The sequence below is a fragment of the Lucilia cuprina genome, chromosome 3, assembly GCF_022045245.1.
Source record: "Lucilia cuprina isolate Lc7/37 chromosome 3, ASM2204524v1, whole genome shotgun sequence".
Lineage (NCBI taxonomy): Eukaryota > Metazoa > Arthropoda > Insecta > Diptera > Calliphoridae > Lucilia > Lucilia cuprina.
Genome location: NC_060951.1, coordinates 40,568,614 through 40,593,153, shown reverse-complemented (window position 1 = coordinate 40,593,153; position 24,540 = coordinate 40,568,614). Strand labels below are relative to the sequence as shown.

The window sequence follows — 24,540 nt, the reverse complement described above, 5'->3', positions numbered from 1 at the left end:
TATATTATTGTTCTTCAAATTTTACTTTTAAAAGTCATACAGCAACAACAGTTCTCTAAGAAGAATAAATTTTACTTTTTCTATTAGGGAGATATATTATAAATGTTCTTTTAAAAATTTAATTTAAAATAGAGTGTCAAATATGGCACTTAATACCTTTTTAACTATCCCCTAATTTAATCATTTATAATTCGTTTTCTCACAGACCATAAGCTGACATATGTTTGATATATTTTTCTTTTCAATTTACAAAACATTTCTACGTACACACTCAAAGCATAGATAAATTTAAAAATTGTTATGATTGATGAATTTGGTTGATTTAAATGAAATGTTTGTTTAAATGTCATAAATAATTCTGTTTTAATTTAAAAGTAATGTTTTTTTTGCCAAAAATAAAAAGCGAAGAAAAAAAAACAAAAAAAAAAAAATGTAAATAAAAAACCAGAAATGCAAAATAAATTAAATAAAATATATATTCATTTAATTTATATTCATTCATACCACACAATCTAGTACTACATGTAGTTAATATAAACGTACAATAATTCTTTTAGTAAAAAAATTTGTTGCATCTAAGCATCACATGCAATTTATCCAAAAAGAAGATAAACCTTTATTTTAGTTGTTCTTTCTAACGTATTGACGTCACCGCCTGAATCAATATAAATGTGTGTTAGTGTGGTTGGGCGGTTGGTAGAATGTTCTTTTGGATTTACATTTCTTGGTCGATTGTTGTCCTGTACAGACATATATCTGTGTCTGTATATGGATTTGTTTATTTTTTTTTTTTTTTTTTTTTTTGCATTTCTTTATACAAGAAGCACTTTTATTTATTTAGTTTATTTTGTGCATTTAAATTTAATGTAAATTCTTAATGCATATTTTGATCGTTTTTAACGTTTGTATATATTTTTTTTTGTCTTCCGCGTTAATAGAAATTTGTTGGAATATTCAATTTTATTAATTAATGTTTTTGTGGTAAAAATTTATTCAGTACTTTTATTTAAATTAACATAAACATAGTTTTTTAAGCATGAGATCACACTCTTTTTACAAAGTTTTCTTGCAGAATGTGAATAAAAAAATGCATTTAAGTTTTATGCTATTAAATTCATTTATATTTTTTATATTATTTTGTATATTTAACTTAAAGTCTTTTGTAAACACTTAAACAAATTAAGTCAATAAAAAATGTTTAACCATTATAATCAGCTTTAAAAGCACCATATTGCGTATGATTATTATTTAATGAAGAACAAATATTGCAAAGAAATCATACGCCCCGATGACCACAGACATTGTTAAACAATTTCTGAAGAAATTTTGCAAAAATATATTTCTTTAGTTTAAAAAACAAAAAAATCTATTAAGCATTTGCTAAAGCTGTATAAATATGAACTTTGAACTTTGATTTCTAATATTTAAGGAATGTGGTTTTTAATGTTTTAAAGGACTTTTTAATTAAAAAATTTTTCAAGTGTTTTTAGTTTTATTAATTATACGGTGGCTTTAATTTTAACCGAATTACTGTATATGATTAAATTAAATACTTCATAAATACATTTGTACCTTAGTTTAGTTTCAAGGAAATCGTAGGTAACAGATTTACAGGGAAAACAAATATGAATGTATAATCGGCCATGGCCCACCATGTGAAACCTACACCAGTGAATATGGATTATTTTTTAAGTAATAAATCAATTGTTTGAAATTAGGGAAAATTCCGGGGAATTGTTACTTACTATCCTTATAAATTTTGGTTGAGGAAATAACGCCTACATCAAAGTTATTTATGTGGAAGTTAATCCTTAATAAGTGAATGATTTTCTAAACGGTAGATAACATACTAGAAAATTTAACATAATTATGAACCTAAAAACCTATTATCCGACCCTATAGAGTATGTATGTATATTTGCAGCCTTTCTAAATTGCAGAGTTCATTATATAATGTCCGTCTGTCTGCCTATCCGTCCTTCTATATGTTTGCTGAAATAAATTTTCCAAAGATCCCAGATACTATCAGTACTCAAATCTTCAACAATTCTTTTAGACAAGCTTTATAGAAGTTTCCTATTAAAAATCAGCCTAATCGGTCCATAATATAACAAAATAAAGTCTCATAAGAAAAAAAATGTTCTTGTAGTTAGTTAAGACTTTTTGGTACTTTTTTTATTCTTAAAAAGGTACTTTTTGAATTTTCAATACAATTGAACCTAGAAGCATGACATTTAGCATAGAGCAAGTGAACACCTCTAAAAGAAGATTTTTAGAACTTTTTCGTTCTTCAAAAGGTATTTTTTGAAATCTTGTATAATATTGAGAAAAAGTATATAAAATTCGGAGCCACCGAATGTAGAATGCTTACTTGTTTCTATTAAAACTTTTATTTATGTTCGCTGACAAACCACAATGCAATAGATCCTAAAAAGTCGAGTAAAGATACAACTTCGAGTAAAGAAAAAAATTATGTAACAATGATGGATAAAGTGACCGATCGAATATAACAATCCAACTTGTTTTTAATAAAACCTGCAAATCTGTCAGGCTTATATTTTATACAATTTTTATGTTGTGAATAATTTTCAAATTTACAAAATTTTTAATATTTTATAATTCCTAACAAAATTTATGTTTTTCCTCAATTACAGCATTTTATTTGCGGATATTGTTGGCTTTACTGTATTGTCCTCTCAGTGTAGTGCACAGGAATTAGTAAGACTGTTGAATGAACTTTTTGGTAGATTTGATCAATTGGCTCATGTAAGTGTTATTAAGTAGCTTTGATCTTGTGAATTAAAAAAATAAAAACATATCTTTATTTACAAATCTTTAGGACAACCATTGTTTACGTATTAAAATCTTAGGAGATTGTTATTATTGTGTATCGGGTTTACCCGAACCACGTAAAGATCATGCCAAATGTACAGTTGAAATGGGTCTCGATATGATTGATGCTATAGCGTAAGTCAATAAAAAAGCAATAATTTTTTTATTTATCGTAATTGTTTGTGTTTCCTATAGTTCGGTTGTCGAGGCTACCGATGTCATGTTAAACATGCGTGTCGGCATTCATACGGGTCGTGTTTTATGTGGTGTTTTAGGTTTACGTAAATGGCAATTTGATGTCTGGTCCAATGATGTAACATTGGCCAATCACATGGAATCGGGTGGTGAACCGGGTAGAGTACATGTAACCCGTTCCACTTTAGACGCTTTATCCGGCGAATATGAGGTAGAGGCAGGACATGGTGATCAAAGATCATCATATTTAAGAGATCATGGTGTTGATACATATTTCATAGTGCCACCACCACACAGGCGTAAGGTAAGTTTTGTGAAATATATCAAATTTATTAAATAGTTTTATTGTATAATGATTTATTTGATTTATGTTTTTTTTTTTTAGCCCTTAATGTTAAATACTCTCGGTGTCCGTTCAGCTATTGGTTCTCGTCGTAAATTATCATTCCGCAATGTTTCGAATGTGGTCATGCAATTGTTGCATACCATAAAATTTTCCGAACCAGTGCCTTTCTCAAATATAGCCACTGGTTCTTTTCCCTCCTCTGCTGGCAGTGGCGGTGGTAGGGGCAGTACAGCAGGCGGTGAAAATCAATTGGAAAAAAGTACTAGAAAGGTAAGTTTTTTTAATTACTTTTTATTACTAGTTTGGCAATATTTTGTTAGTAGTTTAGTGGTAAATTATAAATTTTATTTTTGCTTTAAATAAAAATATTTGCCTAAAAAAGTAGTTTTGCTTAAAAAAGAAAAAAAAATATAAAATTTGCATGATATTTTTTTAATAAAAAGTTATTACAGAAAAAAAAATTTAAATAAATTACTAACCTTTTAAAAAGTTATTTGATAAATTGAAAATATAATGAAGATTTTTAAGAAAACATTTTTAAATTAATTTTTTTTATTTTTTGTTTTTATCTTTTCTTTTTTATTCTTAAACACCTTATTGGCTGGGCTATTTATTTAAAATGATTATATTTTATTAAATTTTTGTTTTTAATTCTTTTACAAATTTCACGCTTTGCTTTAAACACTTTTAAACCTTCCTTCTACAAAAAATTTAATTAAATTTATTTTTTATTCCCAATTTTTTTTTAATAATTTATTTAATTTTCTTTTTTTTAATTTAATTTTATTTTCTTTTATTTTTTATTCCAGGATGCGGTAAGTTTAATTTTTATTTTAATTCTTATTATTTTCTATCTAAACAATTTTAAGTTTTCAACTCTTCGTTATGGGTTTTATATGAGAATATAAAGAGAGAAATATTTTTGTATAAAATATTTTTGAAAAAAGTAACATGTCCACATGAACATGTTTGTGTTTTTTGTAAAAAGTAACTAACAATTTGCGGTGTAAAATTTGTAGTGTTGTTTGTTAAAAAAAAATTTAAAAATATTAAAAATTATATATTTTAAACAATTTTTTTCAACTTAAAACTAGATTTTTATTTATCTAGTTAATTTTATGTTTAACTTTTGTAAATGTCGGAAATTTGTTTATAATTTGTTGTGTGTAAATAAAAATCGTATCTTATTATAATAAAATTAGTTAAAAAATAATTATATAAATATTTATGTAAATTAAAAGTAGTATTTAATTATTATAAATAAGTAGTTTATGAAAAATTATCTTTCTTATAAAAAAACACGAAATTCTAAATTGTTCTTATTAAGATGATTTGCTTACAAAGTTCGCTTTAAATGTGAAAGAATACCTAAATATTTTTATAAAATTTCAAACCATCTGTTTGAAACACATCGAAATATTTGTCATAAACCCAAACATATATATTCTGGGTTCCATGACTGTTCGTCCGTCCATCCGTCTGCCTTTTAAAAGCACAATAGCGTCCGAATGGAAAGAGCTACAAAGTTAAACGTTATCTAAGGTTTTTTAGATATAGAAAATTGACCTAATACAAGTAGCCTCCCGAAAAGCAAGATATTCGATACAAAAAAGTTCAAAATTCTTTCTACGGTCAATAATTGACTTAACCCTTCATAAATTACTTTAACGACCATTACTGCCTTTTTAGTAAAAATTAATGATAAAATTTGACAAGCAAGTTTCTTAAGAGTCAAAATCTCCTTACTCCCCATATAAGGTCCCTTCAGAAAAAATCTATAATTGACCTTACCTTACAGCCATATTTCACGGTGGTCTTTTTACTGTGTGAGCTTTTCAACGACTCACCACCGACCTAATGTGCATCTTACCATGTGCCGGTGCATTTTACGTTTATGGAATTTCTAGTATACGTGCACTTTGCTCAAGTACTTGAGCTATCTAATCTCTTGTCATAGTAGGCCCATTGGGGACGTATTTGGTAGTCCGAAACACTGATCATTTCAAGGTGTTATTTTTCAACCACTGGATGAACTTTGCAACGACTCACCACCGCCGCCTTGTGTAATTTACACGCCAGTGACATTTTACATTTATGGAATTACCAGTTCAGTATACGTGCTATTTGCTCATGTAATCGAACTATCTAATCTCTTGACATAATAGTCCCTTTTGGAAAGGCAGGTGTCACGAACAAGCTCAAGTTAACCTCGACAAAGGAAAACTTTATATGTCACTCAACAACACTACTAAGATAACTCTGTTGATTCGGTAACAGTACCTAGGGGACGAAATTTTTCGTCCGAAACACGAATCTTTTTCAACCACTCGATGAGCTTTGCGACGACTCTCTTACCATAGTAGTCCTGTTGGAGAAGAGTTCAATCTAATCTCGACAAAGGGAAAACTTATATGCCGTCCAAGCACACTATCAGATTCAAGTAACAGAAGGTATACCTACACCTCGTATAATCAATATTTGCATTATCAGCTCAAACCCAATATTTTGTTAATCCACAGTCATGCTTCTAGTAGTTGGTACCGCTCCTAGAATCTAGAAAATTTGTTACGAAAATTATATTTTGCCATGAATCAATTTTTTAGCCAAGCACCCTGCTACCTGCCAGTTTAGGTTTAAACCACAGCCACTACGTGAATCCCGAAGGAACCACAACCAACTGACCAGCCAGTACTCTGTCATGCAAGAAAGTATCCACCTGTAGTACCAGATGATGTGGTGCTCTGATTCGAACTCATGTCAAACCGTACCAAGAACTTGCCGAGAAGTGAAATGACATCATCAGTTTGTAGTCCCGGCAGACTAGAAGTACCAGTAGCATCTTTTTACTCCGCGATTGCTTTTACTTTTTTCACTTATTCTTTATTCTTATTCCTCCTATGTATATTTTGTATGAAAAATTTTGGGTTTTGGCGGGGAAATTTTCAATTTAACCACACACAACCCCCACCCCTTGGATCCGCGCCTATTCTAGGTTCTTATCTAAGATAATCAAGCTATGTCCGTCCGTCTGTCTGTTGTAGGCTTAAACGAGAGAAGCTTTTAAAAAAAAGTCATATAATGCTTGATATTTTTGAAAACTACACACACTTTCCTATCTATTGATATATAATACGACCATCTCATCATTTCAATATGGCAACGTTGCTCAATTGATTTTTCTATTAATTAGAAACGAACATGAAGCAAATCATCTTATCAACAAGATTACAAAATCTTACTCAATCTATATTGGAATTTATTTTTGATTTAAACAACATTTCTTAGAAATTTCCATAATTAAATACTTGCATTTTCAATATGAAAAATTTAAACAAAAAAACCTTATTTAGTTTTCTGTTAAATAAATAAACTTCTCTTCTACTTCTATAAAGTCTAAACTCTTCTAATTTCTTTTCTATTATATTTTCTTTCTCTATTTCTATAAAACATTTATTTCTTTTTTTTTTGTAATCATAAATTATCCATTTTTTTCGTTAATTCTATAAAAAATTTCCTACTCTATCTCTTCATCTGAACATTTAACTTTTAATTATTTTTGTTTTATTTTTTTAATATTAATATCTTTATGTTTTCTTTATGTTTAATTATTGTTAATTTAATTTATTTCTGTTTTATTATTATTATTCTATATTTGTTTTTGTGTTTCATTTGTGTTTTTTTCTCTAGGTAATACGTCTACAAAAAATCTTACATGCTCCAACACCACCAGGTGGCGGTGTTACCATACAAGTAGGAACAACTTCTAATTCAACTTCGAATACGATTAGTCGCATTCATAGACATAATAATCACAAAAATAAAGTGAGATTTGTTGTTTGCAAGAAAAAAAAAACAAAAACGACAAAATACAAAACATATAAGTCCATTATTTTAAAATCAAAAAATTAAAAAAAATTACAAATTGTTATTTGTTTTTGTTTTTACCAACCCTCCATTCATTTGCTGGTTTTGAGAAAAAAAAATCTTTTTTTTTTGAGTTAACGTTTTTATTCCAAATTTCACTTTGATTTCGGTTGCAGTTTTTTTCTTGATTCATGAAGTTTTCTTTTTTTAACTTTTAATATTTACTGTCATGTTTTTGTGAGTCGAATTAATGTATCTTTTTAAAATTTTGTACAAAATTTAATTGTACAAATTTTTAATTAAGATGTTAAAAGTTCGATTTTTACCAAACTGGTCAGTTAATCATTTTTATATATTAGTTGCGTTTTTTATGATGTTGATTCCTTAATAAAATTTTTTTAAAGAAATGTTTGGATTATTTTAACATTAAATTTCTTAACAAAAAATATAGTTGAAAAGAGCTTTTAATGAAAATAACGTCTATCAGTGAAATTTTTTGAAAAGATAAAATAAAAAACTTTTTTAGTGAAAAATTTTTTAATTTCTGAAAATTTGAAAATTCTGCGTTTATCGCCCTTTTGAAAGGTATATTTTTTACAAACATTTTTTTCTGAAAATTTTCAAAAAATGTTCTTTTAGAAAAATTTTATACTCTATGAGAAATGTTTTGTTCTAAAAGCTTTTTGTATTATTTTTGCCTAAAAGCTTTTTACTAAAAAAATTTAATTTTAAACATACAACATAATATGCTTTTATGTTGACAGAAAGCTTATTTATGAAAAAAAAGATTTTTTTATTTTTTGAAAAGCTTTTTTTCGTAATGTCTTCTTCATGAAAAATTTATAAAATAAATTGTGAGAAAACCTTTTCTCCGTTTATCGTCTTTTTGAAAATAATTATTTTTAAACGCTTTTATTTTCTGAAAAATTTCAATTAAAAGCCTTTTTTAGAAAAACTTTATATTCTGTGAAAAACGTTTTATTTCAAGCGTTTTTTTTATTAAAAAAAGGTTTTTTTACTTAAAAAGTATTTCGTTCGGTATAAATTTTTTTTCACTACTGAACATTCATTGTGAAAAATGTTTGAAAAAATTTTTATGGAGAAAGTTCCTTTTTAAAGCAAACTTTTTTCTGAGAAAGCTTTTTTACTAATTTGTTTCCGAAGTAAAACTTTTTTTAAGAAAAGCTTAATTCAGTGAAAGAAATATGTATGATATTAATAAATAAAAAAAATATTTAATTTAAATATTTTTCTAAAAAAATTTTTTCGGAAGTAAAAGCTTTTTTTATATTTTATTCAGTGAAAAAGAGCTTTTGTAAATTGTATAAATAAAATTTGTTTTCATAAATTTTTAATCGAAAAAGCTTTATCGAAAAAAAAAATATTTTGCTAATGAATTTCACTGGGATTTAAAATTTCCAAAATGCTACTCTTTTCCTAAAAATATAATCCAGACATTTCAGTAAATGATAAATTCAACCTAAAAATACATTTGAAATTTATTCATCCCAGAAGTTGTTTTCGAGTTAAAAAAGTTTTGTCTTGATTTATTTGCAATTTGCATGTATCTGAGTTCTTTAAAAACCATTAAACAACAACATTTTCTTTTCGACAACAAAACCGTAAACATTTTATTATTTTTCCATTGTATGATTTTTTGTAAATTTTGTAAAAAAAAAACAAACAGAATTAAAAAAAATCATTCTAAAAAAGCATGAATTAGCTTTATCCATATATAAAACAACCAACCTATCAGTAACATTATTGCATGTAGAAGTTATTTATTATACTACTAACATTTTATCTCTGGGTGTAAGATTTATTTGCAAAAACCATAAATATTTTGTTTATTATTACAATAACATTTAAACATTAATATGATTTTCTTAATAATTAAAACTAATTTATTTCTTTTCTTTACAAAATTTTTTTTCAACTTTCATTTTAAACACCCCCCGCCCCTACAAAAAAACAATACATATTGAAAAATAGTCTAAAGTAACCGATAAATTTAAGAGACCCTTTCGCAAGCGTCACTCTTCGGTTCATCATCAGCCGACAAATCGTGTAAATCGTTTTCTTTCGCAAGCTATAAATGCTCGTTCTGTGGATTGTGATAAATCTGAACATGTGGATCGTATAACTTTAAAATTTCGTGAGAGTGATAAAGAAAGGGAGTATCGTAAAGATTTCGATTTAGGTTTTACAACCGCTATGGGCTGTTCACTTTTACTGTTGATTTTGGGAGCAGCTTTACAAGTAACCGCTTTGCCCAGGACTTTGATTTTATTGTTATTATTTTTAACGGCATTTGTGTGGGTGAGTGCTGTTTTAATGCTTTTATTGGCAGTACGTTTAAAATGGATCAATTGGGATCTATCACAAAGTTTTACTTTACGTATGGCCATAACAATATTTACGGTGATTTTGATTTATTCAGTGGGTCAAGTGAATGTGGTAAGTTTGTTATAAAATCTAAATATTTAAAGTTTATATTAATTTATATGTTTTAAGTTTACCTGTGTTTCCGATCATCCTTGCTCGAGTAATATTACTACAGCGGCACCAACTTTAGAAGAAGATCTGCTAATGATGGCCCATCAAAGTGAGGCTCATCGTAAATGTTCTTTACCCCAATATGTTTCACTATCAGCCACATTTGCTTTACTATCGGTTTCGGTATTCCTAAGGTAATTTTACTAATAATCAAATAACCTTTTATGTAAAATTTCCAATAATCAATAATTTATTTTTATTTTCTAGGTTACCTATTATATTTAAATCTTTGCTGGTCATAATGATGGGTGTCATTTATAGTTTATTTATTGAACTATCTCACACAAATATTTTTGATTGTTATGACAGTCGTGTCAAGTAAGTGTTTAAATCTTTTAATATTTATACACAAAAATATATGTGAATGTATTGTCCTTTATTCCTCTTTCACACAATTTTGTAGCGCCTCGATTCCACTTCATTTAATCTCATTGGCTCGTATATTAATTTTTATGATTGCCATTCTTGTACATGGTCGTTTAGTTGAGTGGACAGCAAGGTTAGATTTTCTGTGGCAATTGCAGGCATCTCAAGAGAAAAAGGAAATGGATGTTTTGCAGGAGTCGAATAAAAGAATATTGCACAATTTGCTGCCAGCCCATGTGGCTGCACATTTTCTTGATAATCAATTTCGCAGTAATATGGTGAGTATACAAAGAGTTTCTTTATTATTTTGTATTTTATTTTATATGATTACTGCTGTTTTATATCTTTGAATTTCGTTTGAAGGTCAAGTTTATTGCTATAATATTAATGTAATGTAAAGTTGAGTTTTTTTATTCTTTCAATTAACAGATAAAATGTATTGAAAGAATTTAATTATTTGTTTCATGTGTTTAATGGATATTTTGTGAAAGATGTTATTGATGGTTTTAAAAAGATTTTCTTTAAAAGTAGAGTATAAAGGGGGTCATGAGCCACTGTTTTTTTTTTTTAACTCTCTCTTTCTTATAAAAACCAACAATTATATTGATATTTATTTTCTCGTTTTACATACTTATGTATTAAACTGATTTTTGGTTTAGCATTTAATCCATTTTGGCAAGTGTGCCCTTATGGCGCTTAATCCCCCTTCTACCCTACTCAGTGTTTAAAATCTTTTTAAGAAGATTTTGTTTACACAACAAAATACATATTTTCATCATGACATATGCCATTAACTAAGATAATACTGTTGCACTGTGGTTCTCTCCGGGGCATGTTACTTTGGAACATAGGTGTTACCAATACCTCTAGTCAGCCGGAACTATAAACGTGTGATGTCAAATGTATCCTCGGATTCGCCTTGGAGTTATTTTTCATAGGCTCTATACACCAGATAATCTGATACTACGGGTAGCCAGTTGCCCGCAGGACTTGTCCTAGCTAGTCAGTTGGTTGAGGTTCCTTCGGGATACACGTAATGACTGTGGTTTAATACCAAAAATCTCGGGGAGAGAATGTTGGTTTGAGGACTGATATATCCTGATAGACCGTTGTCAAATCTACCTAGTGGATAAAAAAGACCACCGTGGAAAAAGGCCGTCAAGGCAGGTGTTCACGTTAAGCACTCGACATTCGTGTTACACTGTGGTATGAAAGAGTTCCAAATTTTGATAATTAATCTTTCATTTCTAAACGGTTTTTAAAATTTAACATGGGCTTTGATTTTAAACTGATATCAACCCGTAATTTCTGAACGAATAGTTTGTTCATTATTGAAAGTGTTCTTGACGCTAATTTGGCACACCTACACTATAGGTTAATTTTTATACCCTTCACCTTCGTGAGAAAGGTATATATAAGTTTGTCATTCCGTTTGTAATTTCTATAATATAATTTTCGGTCCCTATAAAGTATATATATTATGGATCCTTATAGATAGCGGAGTCGATTAAGCCATGTCCGTCTGTCTATCTGTCTGTTGAAATCAGTTTTTAGAGGTCCCCAGATATCGGCGAGATTCGAATCTTCAATAATTCAGTTAGACATGCTTTCGAGAAGAACGGTATTTAAAATCAGCAAAATCGGTCTATAAATAACGGAGATATGAGCAAAAATCCGAGACAACCTCTGAAAATTTCATCAAAAAAACCACATTTTTTTCATGCTTTGTTAAAAAAGCAACAACAATACTGTGAATTGGATAAAGATGTACATGTGCGTGTGGAGATGTATTTGGTTTTATTCAGCTGTGTATTTTTTTTGTATGTTTGCATGCTGTTCTGTTCTCACGAAGGTAAGTGGGTATAACAAGAACAAGGAGATAAAGCAGTAATATGTTGGTAATACAGCTCTGATATTTGTTTGAGGGTGGTAATACAGTTTGACGGTGGTATTACAGTACAACGGTTAATATTTCTTTCTGCTACAGTTTATATTTGTTTGAGTGTATGTTATGTGTGACATGTGTGCAGAGATACAAAATAAATACAAACTGTTTTTTAAAACATACTTGGTGAAGGGTATATAAGATTCGGCACAGCCGAATATACAAATATTACTTGTTTTTTCTTCATTAAATAAGAATCAGCACTTGTCAAAGCTTGTTTGTAATCCGATCGATTGATAATTTTAAAATCTATCTAACAGAACATTATTTACCATTTAATTAGGGAATAGTTTACTAACATTGTCCTACAAAAAGAAATACAATTCGTTAAACACATCTGAATTTAATAAAAAAAAAACTACTGAAACTAGTCTCTGGTTTCAGACTTATTATATCTAGTTTATAGCCAATTATCAATGTCGGACAAACATTTTTATAATTTTATTTTCAATTCAATTTAGGAACTTTATCATCAAAGTTACGCCAAGGTGGGTGTAATATTTGCCAGTGTGCCAAATTTTCATGAATTTTATACGGAAATGGATGGTTCCGATCAGGGTCTAGAATGTTTACGTCTGCTTAATGAAATTATAGCAGATTTTGATGAGGTAAGTTGAACAAATCTCGTACAAACTTTCATAAATGTAAAATTTATAAAATTTTATTTGATTTTTTAAAATAGTTACTAAAAGAAGAACGTTTTCATGGTATTGATAAAATCAAAACTGTGGGTAGTACTTATATGGCTGTTGTAGGTTTAATACCAGGTATTGTATTGAAAACATTTTAAACCGAATAATAATTTTAAATTTGAAATAAATCCTTTTTTAGAATACAAAATCAATCCGGTAGATCAAAATTCTGTAAGGCGTCATATGACCGCTTTAGTGGAATATGTTAAGGCTATGCGGATGTCTTTGCAAGAAATAAATAGTCATTCCTATAATAATTTTATGTTAAGAGTTGGTAAGGACTCCTTTAACACCTTTACATATAATCAAATAAAAATCTACTACATCTTAATTATAATTTCTTTAAAGGCATTAATATTGGGCCTGTGGTGGCTGGCGTCATAGGAGCCCGTAAGCCTCAGTACGATATTTGGGGCAATACAGTTAATGTGGCCAGTCGTATGGACTCGACTGGCATACCCGGCTATACACAAGTTACTCAAGAAGTCGTAGACAGTCTGCAGGGCTCACATTTTGAGTTTAAGTAAGTTTTTTTTTAAAGAAATATTCTGTTAGATATGTGTTAAAAATTTGCTACCTCCCACAGATGTCGCGGCACTATTAAGGTAAAAGGTAAAGGTGATATGATCACCTATTTCCTCAATGACAACTCCAGCAATGGCCTCAATGGTGAAGTGCGTAATGCCATGATTGGTAATCGGCCATCCTTTGGTCAGCTGCCACAAACCCAACTGGCTAGCCAATTACAAACTACCGAGTATTATCAAAAGCAGTCACAATATCAAGACAACAACTATCATGTTAATATGAATTCCGAAACCTATAATGTTAAAAAAGATTTCGGTCTTAATAATATGGAACATGAGGGTAATAATGTCTTGATAAAGGCCAACTCTATGAATGAAGAACAACAGTTATTGCTGCAACATATGCAGCCACAACATCATCAACATCACTTACAACAGCAGCAACAGCAAAGAATGAATAGTAAACTGCAGAAGCAACCATTCCTTGCCAATGGTGGATTGCCGAATATACATGAAAATGGTCATAATGGTGAACATAATGGTAATGAGCATAATGGTTTCACTAATGGTTACAACAATTATCCAGGTGGAGGCGGAGGTGGCGGTGGCAATGATTTCTCACAGCAACAACAACAGCAGCAGCAACAGGCAGCTGCTCAGCATCAGCGTCAACATTCTTCTAGTTCTATGAGCAGTATGGGTTTAAATCCTAATTCCATAACACAACAACAGCAACAACAACCTTTACCTCAACCACCTTTACCACTACCACCACCACCTCTAACATCATCTACATCAGCAATGTCCAATGTACCACCCGCCCTACAACAACATCATCAACTCCAAAATCAACAACCAGCATCATCCCTGACATCATCATCGGTAATGTTCCGTGAACAATTTAATATTATTGAAAATCCTAGCAATAGTCGTTATAATATTCTTAATAATTATAATAATCCTCCTACTCCTCTTTCACAACATTTAATGCATCATCACCAACAACATCAACAACAACACAATCAACTGCAACAACAATTACATCAAAATAAACAAATTCAACACGATCAATTGCAATTACAACAACAGCAACAACTACAAATGCATGATCCTTACGCTCCGCTGGAAAATTTCAATAATTTGTTATATGGTGCCGCTAACGGTGGTAATGGTAAACGTGAACAAATGCATGCATCCTTCATCCATACAACAACTACAACAAATCTAACTACTACTTCTACTACTACACCAACTTCTACTACTTCTGCTACTACTGCATTAAATAATTATCATCATTATTTGTATCAGCATCATCCGGCAATGCAACAGCATCATCATAATCTTAATAATCATCTATCACATCTTAATAATTATCATCATCAACAACAACATAATAATAAAAACTATCAGCAACAACCAACACAACAGCAAACATCATCGTTATCCTCTTCGCCCATTTTGACTCACAACAACTCAAATAATCATTTCAACAATTATCACAATTGTCGCGAAAGTGAACCGTTGTTGCTTGCCACTCAAGTGGCCAAGGTGAGTTACATAGACGATGATAGTAGTGATTGTGATGATAATGATAATGAAGAAGATGCATTTTTGGGTGGTAACGAAGAATACCTCTTATGATCACTTCACATCACAAGTAGTTGAATGTAATCGTAGTAGTTTTTCTCTCTCTCTCTCTTTCTCTCAAAAGCACAATTTTGATATAAATACATTTTGTGTATATTGGTGTTGGTATCCTTATACATAGTGGGGCAAAAAAAAGAAACAATTTGTAGAGAATTACCCGCAGTTTACCCGTTTTTATTTTTATACATATTTTTGTATAAATATTTGAAATTTTCTGTTCTTCCACCAACTTCTAGAACTACGGTCTTATGTCTAAACTAAAATGGTGATAATCATCTTAATCTTAATCAACTTCAACTTTATCTAACTTTGCGATAAGTTGTATTGCTATTACAAATATAAATTAGCTGCCAAAAGATCGTGAGTTCTATATAATTATTGAACAAAAAAATAAATTCAAAATTATTATTCATTTTCATATTTTCCATTCCCATACTTTAATGATTAGCGCATAATGCTTGATTTCAAAAGTAATTCTCAAACACAAACAGCAGTTATTTTGTATTCTTTTTGATGATTAATAATTTATAATTATAAAAATATTTCTATTTCTATTGAGAAAATTTAGAGAAAATTTCGAGAAGAAGATTTAGAACTTTGTGTTAATAATTTCTCTAAAAATTTAAAATTTGAGACAGAAAAAGTAAAACCTGCTTTCAGAAGTTAAAAAGATTTGAAAAAGACAATTTAATTCCATTCAGTAAAAACCCCCTAAGGAATAATAGTCGATCGTAAAAAAGTTTTTAATATGAAGATCATCGAATCAAAATTTTTTTCCTAAGAATACAAATTGATCGAAAGTATTCTCATGAAATCTTTTCGATTGATAAGTTTCCTTAAAATGTTTATTAATATAACAATTTTTCCTAGAAATATGTTCGATCGAAATGTTTTCTAAAGAAATCTATTCTAAACGTTTCTAAGGAAAAACAGATCAATTAAAAGTTTTTAAGGAAAACTAATTGATCGAAATGTTTTCTAATAACAAGAGGTCATTTGTTGCAAATATTACTTCAAAATCATCGTGGATGTTTATAAGTCGTTAGATATTAATTAGCTGGAGAAAGAAAACATAATCAGAATCTTTGATTCTTTAAATTTAGCTAAGATTAAAGTTAATTTTAAGGTAATAATTATGCCCTTTAAATACAATGCAAACATTAATTACGACAAAGCACAAACTAAAGACAAGACTTACCCACCAACTCATCGACAACTTTCTATCAATAATCCTTGATTTCAAAATCTTCGCTGTGAATATTCCCAAAGTCTCCTAACAATGATTTAATTTTTTATATGTGTCTTTTATTATTTTATTTACTAAGTGGTTAATGGTTTTCTATATTTCATTTGTAAATAATTTATTTTATGTATTTTTCTATATTTTTTCTAATCCCTTAAATCAAATTATTAATTGTTTGTGTTGCGCCTAAATGAATGCATGGTGGAACATCTAAAACTCAAAATCATCATTATCTTTATGTGTCTTATGTATATTTGTAATTATCTGTGTTTATATGTATATGTAACCATAATAATGATGCTCTAAAATCCTCGTGCTAAATTCCTTGTCCAAATGATAAATTCAAATACATAATAAAAAAAATGTCATAAAGATAATGCCCATGCAACATCATCAGCAAATGCATCATACTCCCAATAAATATGAACCACCACGTTATATGTGTCCCAATAATTTGTTTATACAACAACAGCAACAACAACTCCAACAGAATTACCAGCACTACCAACAACATCAGCAACAACAATATCCTCTCTACTCCCAACAACCACAACCTCCTCTACCAGCCCTACCACCCAAACCTGCCACCTTAACAACGAGTCTAAAACAGAATACACCTCTTCTACGATCATACATGAAGCCTCTACCGAAGCTACCAACTGAACTGGAAGAGAGTCGCGAAATGTCTTCCACAGATGATTTAAGTTCACGACCTCATTCGCCCTCAATGAGTTCGTCCGACGAAAGCTATTCCAAAACCACCGAGGGAGAGGGTGAAGAAGACTCACCTCGCATAACAGCAACTAATAATCTTGTTACACGCAATGGTGGCAATCCCTTACAATGGCTATATCCCTGTGACATACAAGTGGATCCCACTTCACCTGTCATCGACATGTCCAATCTAAAAGATTTTGAAGTGAGTTCCACAACAGAAAGTCAGGGTCAGTATACTACCACAACGCAAAATAAGGGAGACTCTTGTAATAGTTTTGAATATCAAGATCGTTTGTTACTGGCCCAAAGCAAACAGGGTAATGGTAATGGTCAGACATCGATTAGTGGCAATCAAAATGCTACCAAATCACCATTTGAGAGGGAATTGCAAAGACTTTTAAATGAATCCTCTAGAGCTAGAGGTTTAGCTACAACAACACACAATTCAACAGCAGCTACAGCGTCCTCATCGACGGGTGGCAATATAACATCCGTTTCGGGAGGCAATGCTGAAGGCGGTAACACCACCAGCAACAGCAGCAGTCGCAACAACATAGACATCAGCTACTCTGGCAGTAATAGTAAATTAAGTTCGAATGGTCTAAATGTGGCCGCTGGAATTGGAGGAAGTGGTAGTCTGGGCAGTAATGGTAACTTGAGTGGAAGTACTCCACTGAGTGGCAACAATAATTTGAAGAATGTTACCACTGCTATGGCAGCCACCATATTGGATGAATTAAATTCACCTACAACGGGAAGACAACTGGGATCGAAGATACCTGTGAGTACAAGTTTTATGATAGCCAAACATCCGGTGGGGCTAGAGGCTATAAAAGAGATAACTAGGAACAAAAATCCATCAGAATCCAGTCAAATGTAAGTTTGAAAACTAAGGCAATATTTTTAATACTTGAGATAAATATATTAATTTCATTGTCTAACAGGCAAACATCCGACACCGAATCCTGTGAAATATTACATGAAACACGTAATCAACTAAATTTGGCCATGATGGATATGACCAATAAATCTTCGACCTCTACTAATGGTACAAACTACAACAATTATCCTCAGCATATACAAAATCAACAGCAGCAACAACCACAACAACAGCAACCAATTGCTACCAAAGAACATAATCATCGTCATCGTATGCGACCACGTTCCAAAGATTTCGATCAAAGTCACGAAAGTCTTGATCAATTAGACGATCCTGCGGATAATAAAAATTCGCGGTATAATCGTCATCATCATCACCACCACCATCATCATCATACAAATCATCATGGTCACAATCATCAGCGACAACGGAACAATCATCAACATCTTGTCAATAATCATGATGAAGATGAACGTGACGATACCGAAGATAATTTGGCCGATGAAGAATTTGAAGATGATGAAGTGGGACGTGATGTACGTAAGAAACGTTTAGCGCAACCCGACATGGTCAATAATCAACATCAGCAACAGCCACAAAATCATCATCAACATGGACCATATCATAGTGAAGATGATTTAGACGATGAGGATGATCATGAATGCGGTCCTGAGGAGGCTTTAGTCGGAGCTTTATCGAATGGTTTGCACGATCATCGCAGCGATTTAATAGAAGCGAATGTGATAAATGATGAGCTCAAATATGGTGCCGGACATCATAATCATCAATCGATGGACTCGAATCATTTGGAAAGTCAATCCGAGTGGTCGGATGATGATTGTAGGGAAGAAGCTACAGGTAAGTGTTGCGATATTTAAAATTAAAGTAAACTTCATATAGATCGAACCAAAAGAAATAAAACTTTGTGACCGAAAGGTTTTCTAATAAAATCAATTCGATCAAAAAGTTCTTAAAAAAACTGTTCGATCGAAAAGTTTTGTAAAGAAATCCATTCGATCGAAAAGTTTTGTAAAGAAATCCATTCGATCGAAAAGTTTTCTAAAGAAATCCATTCTATCGAAAAATTTTCAAAAGAAATCTATTCGATCGAAAAGTTTTCTAAAGAAATCATTCGATCGAAAAGTTTTCTAAAGAAATCATTCGATCGAAAAGTTTTCTAAAGAAATCATTCGATCGAAAAGTTTTCTAAAGAAATCATTCGATCGAAAAGTTTTTTAAAGAAATCATTCGATCGAAATGTTTTCTAAAGAAATCATTCGATCGAAAAGTTTTCTAAAGAAATCTATTCGATCAAAAAATTTTCTAAAGAAATCCATTCGATCAAAAAATTTTCTAAAGAAATCCATTCGATCAAAAAATTTTCTAAAGAAATCCATTCGATCGAAAAGTTTTCTAAAAAAATCCATTCGATCGAAAAGTTTTCTAAAGAAATCCATTCGATCGAAAAGTTTTCTAAAGAAATCCATTCGATCGAAAAGTTTTCTAAAGAAATCCATTCGATCGAAAAGTTTTCTAAAGAAATCCATTCGATCGAAAAGTTTTCTAAAGAAATCCATTCGATCGAAAAGTTTTCTAAAGAAATCCATTCGATCGAAAAGTTTTCTAAAGAAATCCATTCGATTGAAACATTTGCTAAAGAAATCGATTCTATATCTATTTTCTAAAGAAATCTATTCGATCTTAATGTCTTCTAAAGGAATCTATTCTATCGAAAAGTTTTCTAAAGAAATCCATTCGATCGAAAAGTTTTCTAAAGAAATCCATTCGGTCGAAATGTTTTCTAAAGTAATCCATTCGATTGAAACATTTGCTAAAGAAATCTATTCTATATCTATTTTCTAAAGAAATCTATTCGATCTTAATGTCTTCTAAAGGAATCTATTCTATCGAAAAGTTTTCTAAAGAAATCTAATCGATTAAAAGGTTTTCTCATAATATCTATTTGATTGAAAAGTTTTCTAAAGAGTTACGTATGTGTGTTATTGAAATTATGACCAATTAAATATTAAGTATACGTATTAGAAATAACATTTCCATTAATCTTATTTTATTTCTTAGGTGGTGCTGAATCCACTGGCTATATCACCGATGAACCGGGTTTGGAAAATATATCTTTATTAAATGAGGCAGGTTTAACCGATGCCGAAGGTGCTTTATCCGATGTCAATTCTTTATATAATGCCCCAGATGTTGATGATACATCTGTTTCCAGTCGTGCCAGTTCCAGACTATTAAGTTTAGATTCATTAAGTGGTTTATATGATTGTGATATGGATTCAAAACACGAAATGGCCATTGTAAATGTATCACATAAAATAACAAGTAAATTTGGAACACCACAACAACAACAGCAGCAACAGCAATCACAACATCAACAACACCAGCAACAACAAAGTTAATTAAACCTTTAACGATTACTTTACTAAATACTAGTATAGGTGGTAAGCAAGAGAAATTAGAAAGTGAGCACATCATCCATAAACATTCTCTCCTTAAATTAGAAATTAAGAGACAAAACTAAAACATTTTTTTTTTCAAAATCTATTTTCCTTAAGATGTATGTGGTGCATATATTCAAAACCAAGATGATATAAAGAAAACCTAAAATTTATTTAAAAATGGTGTCTATTAACAACTTAATACTACTTAATTAGATGTGTATGTGTTAAATATATATTTAAAGAAAAAAGTAAAAATAAATAAAGTATTTTTTGATAGCAGTATATTTAGATTTAACCAAAAAAAAAAACAAAAAATATACAATTTATCAAAAAGATTATAAAGTAAATCTTCATAAAAGGTACATAAACTTTAAGTTATCAAGTCAAGTCAAAGAAATATTTAAGTTAATTAGAAATTCTCAATTGTAAATGTTACTACAAAAAAGGCAACAACATTGCTGCTGTATACATGTATCTAAATATGTATTAACAATTTAATGCTTTATAAACAATGCTTAATTAAACAAACGATAAAATGTAAAACAAGAGAACCTTAATTAAATATCCCGGTTAAAAAAAAATACAAAAAATATTTCCAAGAAAATACAATTAGTAAACAAAATTTTGCGCTTCATGACAAAAAAGTTTTTGTTTAAAAGTAAAGAAAATATAAACATAAAATTCAATTTTAAATAAAACAAACCTCTCAATTGCTTTACTTAATTATAATATTAAAATTAATAACTTTTTATAAATATTTTTTAATTTTTTTTTTTTTACAATTATATACTTAAATTAGATTTAAATTATGAAATAATTTCTTGTAAAATTATCTATTAAAAAGTATAAAAACGCCAAGCGTTTTTTTTTTTAGTTAGTGACATACTTTTAGTTTATTTTACATTAACATTTATTATTTGCTCATAATGCTTCCAATTATTATGAATATTTTTATATTTTCTCCCAAAAATTAAAAAAAATGGAAATCTTTAAGCTAAATGGCATTCTTTAAACTCCTTAACAGATAAATAACATACTTATTCATGCACAACTAATCTAACAAAATGTTATCACTAATTACTGCTGTACATAATTAATTAAACAACTTAATATGTGTTTTAATTTCTTTTGTTTGTTTAGTTTTAAAGTCATTATTCTAGTTTGTATAATTAAAAAAAAAAAAAAAAAATTCAAAAAGAATATTCAAAATTACATTTAAGCCTATTATTAAAAAGAAATATTAAGTAAAACGCTATTCATATGGAAAAAGAATGTAAACTATAATGTAATTCATTATCATGAATTTAAGTTATTTACCAATATAATAAATACATTAAAAAATCAAGAGAAAATTATTAGAACCTATAAATATACAAAATAATTTGTCTTATTTTCTATTATGATTTAGATCAATATATTCACTGTAAGTAACAGGAATTGTGCTGAGCTATCACTTGGATCCTTGTCGATTATGCAAAAAATTGAGCGTTTTAATTTAAAACGCTTATAATTACATAACGAGGAAGCGTTTTTAAAAGTTAAAGATAGCGTCTTGTAATCCATATCTTTTTTCATAAACATGCCAAATTTGAAGGTGATAGCTCCAATATTAAGCATACTATGGACAAAATTGTGATTTGAAGATTCAACCAAATCAAGCTTTTTTAATAGCTTTGTCAGCAAGGAGTTTCAAGCGTTATAGCTCAGAAACTACTGAAGCGTTTTAAGTGATTTCTTTATCACATGATAGATTTGGAAATCTAGTTTTGTTACATGCAAAAAATTCATCTTACAGATTCACCTTATCCGAAATACGTAAAGTTTTCGTTTTAAAACGCTCCCGAAACTTAACAGTATTTTCAAAATGATGTAACTTCTAAACCAATGAAGCTTGTTCCGAAATTTCTTCGCTGTAGCATAGATTTTGAATTTAGCTTTCGTATGCTGTGCAATTTTTGAGAACTGCCACGCCCATTTTTCATTTTACAGCATTTTGAAGTTTAAACGCTTACAAAACAGGTGAGTAAGGAGCGTTTTAAATTTTTTGAAAATGTGTTGAATTGTTGTATCTTTCTCTACATCCATGCCAAATTTCATCCAAACAGCTTTTAATCTGTAGCAGTTATAAGCTATTTGCTGAATTTTTGTTTATTCCACAAAAAGTGATTTTTCAAAAATCCAATTTTTTTTGTGAAGTACTAGGAAAACATAATCGAACAGTAGGTGGATTCCACATCGTGTTTTTCTTAAACTCGCTATAACTCTGAAACTAAGAGAGATAAGTGAACCTAGTTTTCGACAAAGAATAGCTTAGAAATTGAGCTATAACTTGGATGTAAAATGTTTACGCAAATGCCACGCCCATTATGAGAAAAGTGGGCGTTTTACATTTAAACGCTTGTTAAAAGGGTATTTATAAAAGTTTTTAAAAACTAATGATGGCATATTTTAGACAATATTTTTATCTATAAGTATGTTGAATTTTGTGGTCATAACTCCAATATTGGATTCGCTTTGAAGAAATTTGTGAGTTTAAGAATTTTCCACAAAAAGCTGTTTATGTGTCCTAATCATATTTTATTAAAAAACGCTATAACTCTGAAACTAGCGAAGCGATTCACATGATTTCTTTTTCATGTAAAAGCTTAAGAAGTGGACTTTGGCGGGGAACTAAAATTTTTGTCAAACTGCCACGCCCATTATGAAAAAAGTGGGAGTTTTGCTTTAAAACGCTTACAATTACATAACGAAGAAGCGTTTTTAAAAACGAATGATTACGTCTTGTAGACAATATATTTTTTCATAAACATTCCAAATTTGGAGGTAATAGCTATAACACTGAGCATACTATGGACGAAACTGTGATTTTAAGATTTAACCGAATAATGCTGTTTTTATAGCTTTGTCAGCAAGGAGTTTCAAGCGTTATAGCTCAGAAACTACTGAAGCGTTTTAAGTGATTTCTTTATCACATGATATATTTGGAAATCTAGTTTTGTTACATGCAAAAAATTCATCTTACAGATTCACCTTATCCGAAATTCGCAAAGTTTTCGTTTTAAAACGCTCCCGAAACTTAGCAGTATTTTCAAAATGATGTAACTTCTAAACCAATGAAGCTTTTTCCGAAATTTCTTCGCTGCAGCATAGATTTTGAAATTAGCTTTCGTATGCTGTGCAATTTTTGAGAACTGCCACGCCCATTTTTCATTTTACAGCATTTTGAAGTTTAAACGCTTACAAAACAGGTGAGTAAGGAGCGTTTTAAATTTTTTGAAAATGTGTTGAATTGTTGTATCTTTCTCTATATCCATGCCAAATTTCATCCATACAGCTTTTAATCTGTAGCAGTTATAAGCTATTTGCTGAATTTTTGTTTATTCCACAAAAAGTGATTTTTCAAAAATCCAATTTTTTTTGTGAAGTACTAGGAAAACATAATCGAACAGTAGGTGGATTCCACATCGTGTTTTTCTTAAACTCGCTATAACTCTGAAACTAAGAGAGATAAGTGAGCCTAGTTTTCGACAAAGAATAGCTTAGAAATTGAGCTATAATTTGGATGTAAAATGTTTACCCAAATGCCACGCCCATTATGATAAAAGTGGGCGTTTTACATTTAAACGCTTGTTAAAACGGTATTTATAAAAGTTTTTAAAAACTAATGATGGCATATTTTAGACAATATTTTTATCTATAAGTTTGTTGAATTTTGTGGTCATAACTCCAATATTGGATTCGCTTTAAAGAAATCTGTGAGTTTAAGAATTTTCCACAAAAAGCTGTTTATGTGTCCTAATCATATTTTATTAAAAAACGCTATAACTCTGAAACTAGCGGAGCGATTCACATGATTTCTTTTTCATGTAAAAGCTTAAGAAATGGACTTTGGCGGGAAACAAAAATTTTTGTCAAACTGCCACGCCTATTATGAAAAAAGTGGGAGTTTAACTTTAAAACGCTTACAATTACAAAACGAAGAAGCGTTTTTAAAAACGAATGATTGCGTCTTGCAGATAATATATCTTTTCATAAACGTTCCAAATTTGGTGGTGATAGATAAAACGCTGAGCATACTATGGACAAAACTGTGATTTTAAGATTTAACCGAATCATGCTGTTTATATAGCTTTGTCAGCAATTAGTTTGATGCGTTATAGCTCAGAAACCATCAAAGCGTTTTAAGCGATTTCTTTTTCACATGATAGGTCTAGTTTTGTTACATAAGATTTCTTTTTAAAAATCTTAGCAGTGTTTTCAAAATGTAAT

At 29.8% G+C, this 24,540-nt stretch overlaps 1 protein-coding gene across 5 annotated transcripts in view; it reads left to right on the top strand.

The window, feature by feature from the left end:
- LOC111684525 (Ca(2+)/calmodulin-responsive adenylate cyclase) overlaps positions 1 to 20,968 on the top strand; it is a 129,881-nt gene extending 108,913 nt beyond the window's left edge. For 2 of the 5 annotated variants that reach the window (XM_046946807.1, XM_046946809.1), the window contains 17 exons: positions 2,654 to 2,765; positions 2,839 to 2,966; positions 3,027 to 3,330; positions 3,412 to 3,642; positions 4,182 to 4,187; positions 9,229 to 9,693; positions 9,751 to 9,926; positions 10,000 to 10,110; positions 10,196 to 10,436; positions 12,565 to 12,711; positions 12,786 to 12,870; positions 12,935 to 13,069; positions 13,144 to 13,318; positions 13,382 to 14,870; positions 16,586 to 17,805; positions 17,874 to 18,667; positions 19,889 to 20,968. In XM_046946807.1, the coding sequence (XP_046802763.1) occupies positions 2,654 to 2,765; positions 2,839 to 2,966; positions 3,027 to 3,330; positions 3,412 to 3,642; positions 4,182 to 4,187; positions 9,229 to 9,693; positions 9,751 to 9,926; positions 10,000 to 10,110; positions 10,196 to 10,436; positions 12,565 to 12,711; positions 12,786 to 12,870; positions 12,935 to 13,069; positions 13,144 to 13,318; positions 13,382 to 14,870; positions 16,586 to 17,805; positions 17,874 to 18,667; positions 19,889 to 20,229 (6,160 nt within the window). In that variant the 3' untranslated portion in view covers positions 20,230 to 20,968. Of the gene's footprint in view, positions 1 to 2,653; positions 2,766 to 2,838; positions 2,967 to 3,026; positions 3,331 to 3,411; positions 3,643 to 4,181; positions 4,188 to 7,059; positions 7,195 to 9,228; positions 9,694 to 9,750; positions 9,927 to 9,999; positions 10,111 to 10,195; positions 10,437 to 12,564; positions 12,712 to 12,785; positions 12,871 to 12,934; positions 13,070 to 13,143; positions 13,319 to 13,381; positions 14,871 to 16,585; positions 17,806 to 17,873; positions 18,668 to 19,888 lie in introns of all 5 variants that reach the window. The other 3 variants (XM_046946805.1, XM_046946806.1, XM_046946808.1) reach the window with 3 other exon arrangements.
- The last annotated feature ends 3,572 nt before the right edge of the window (positions 20,969 to 24,540 follow it).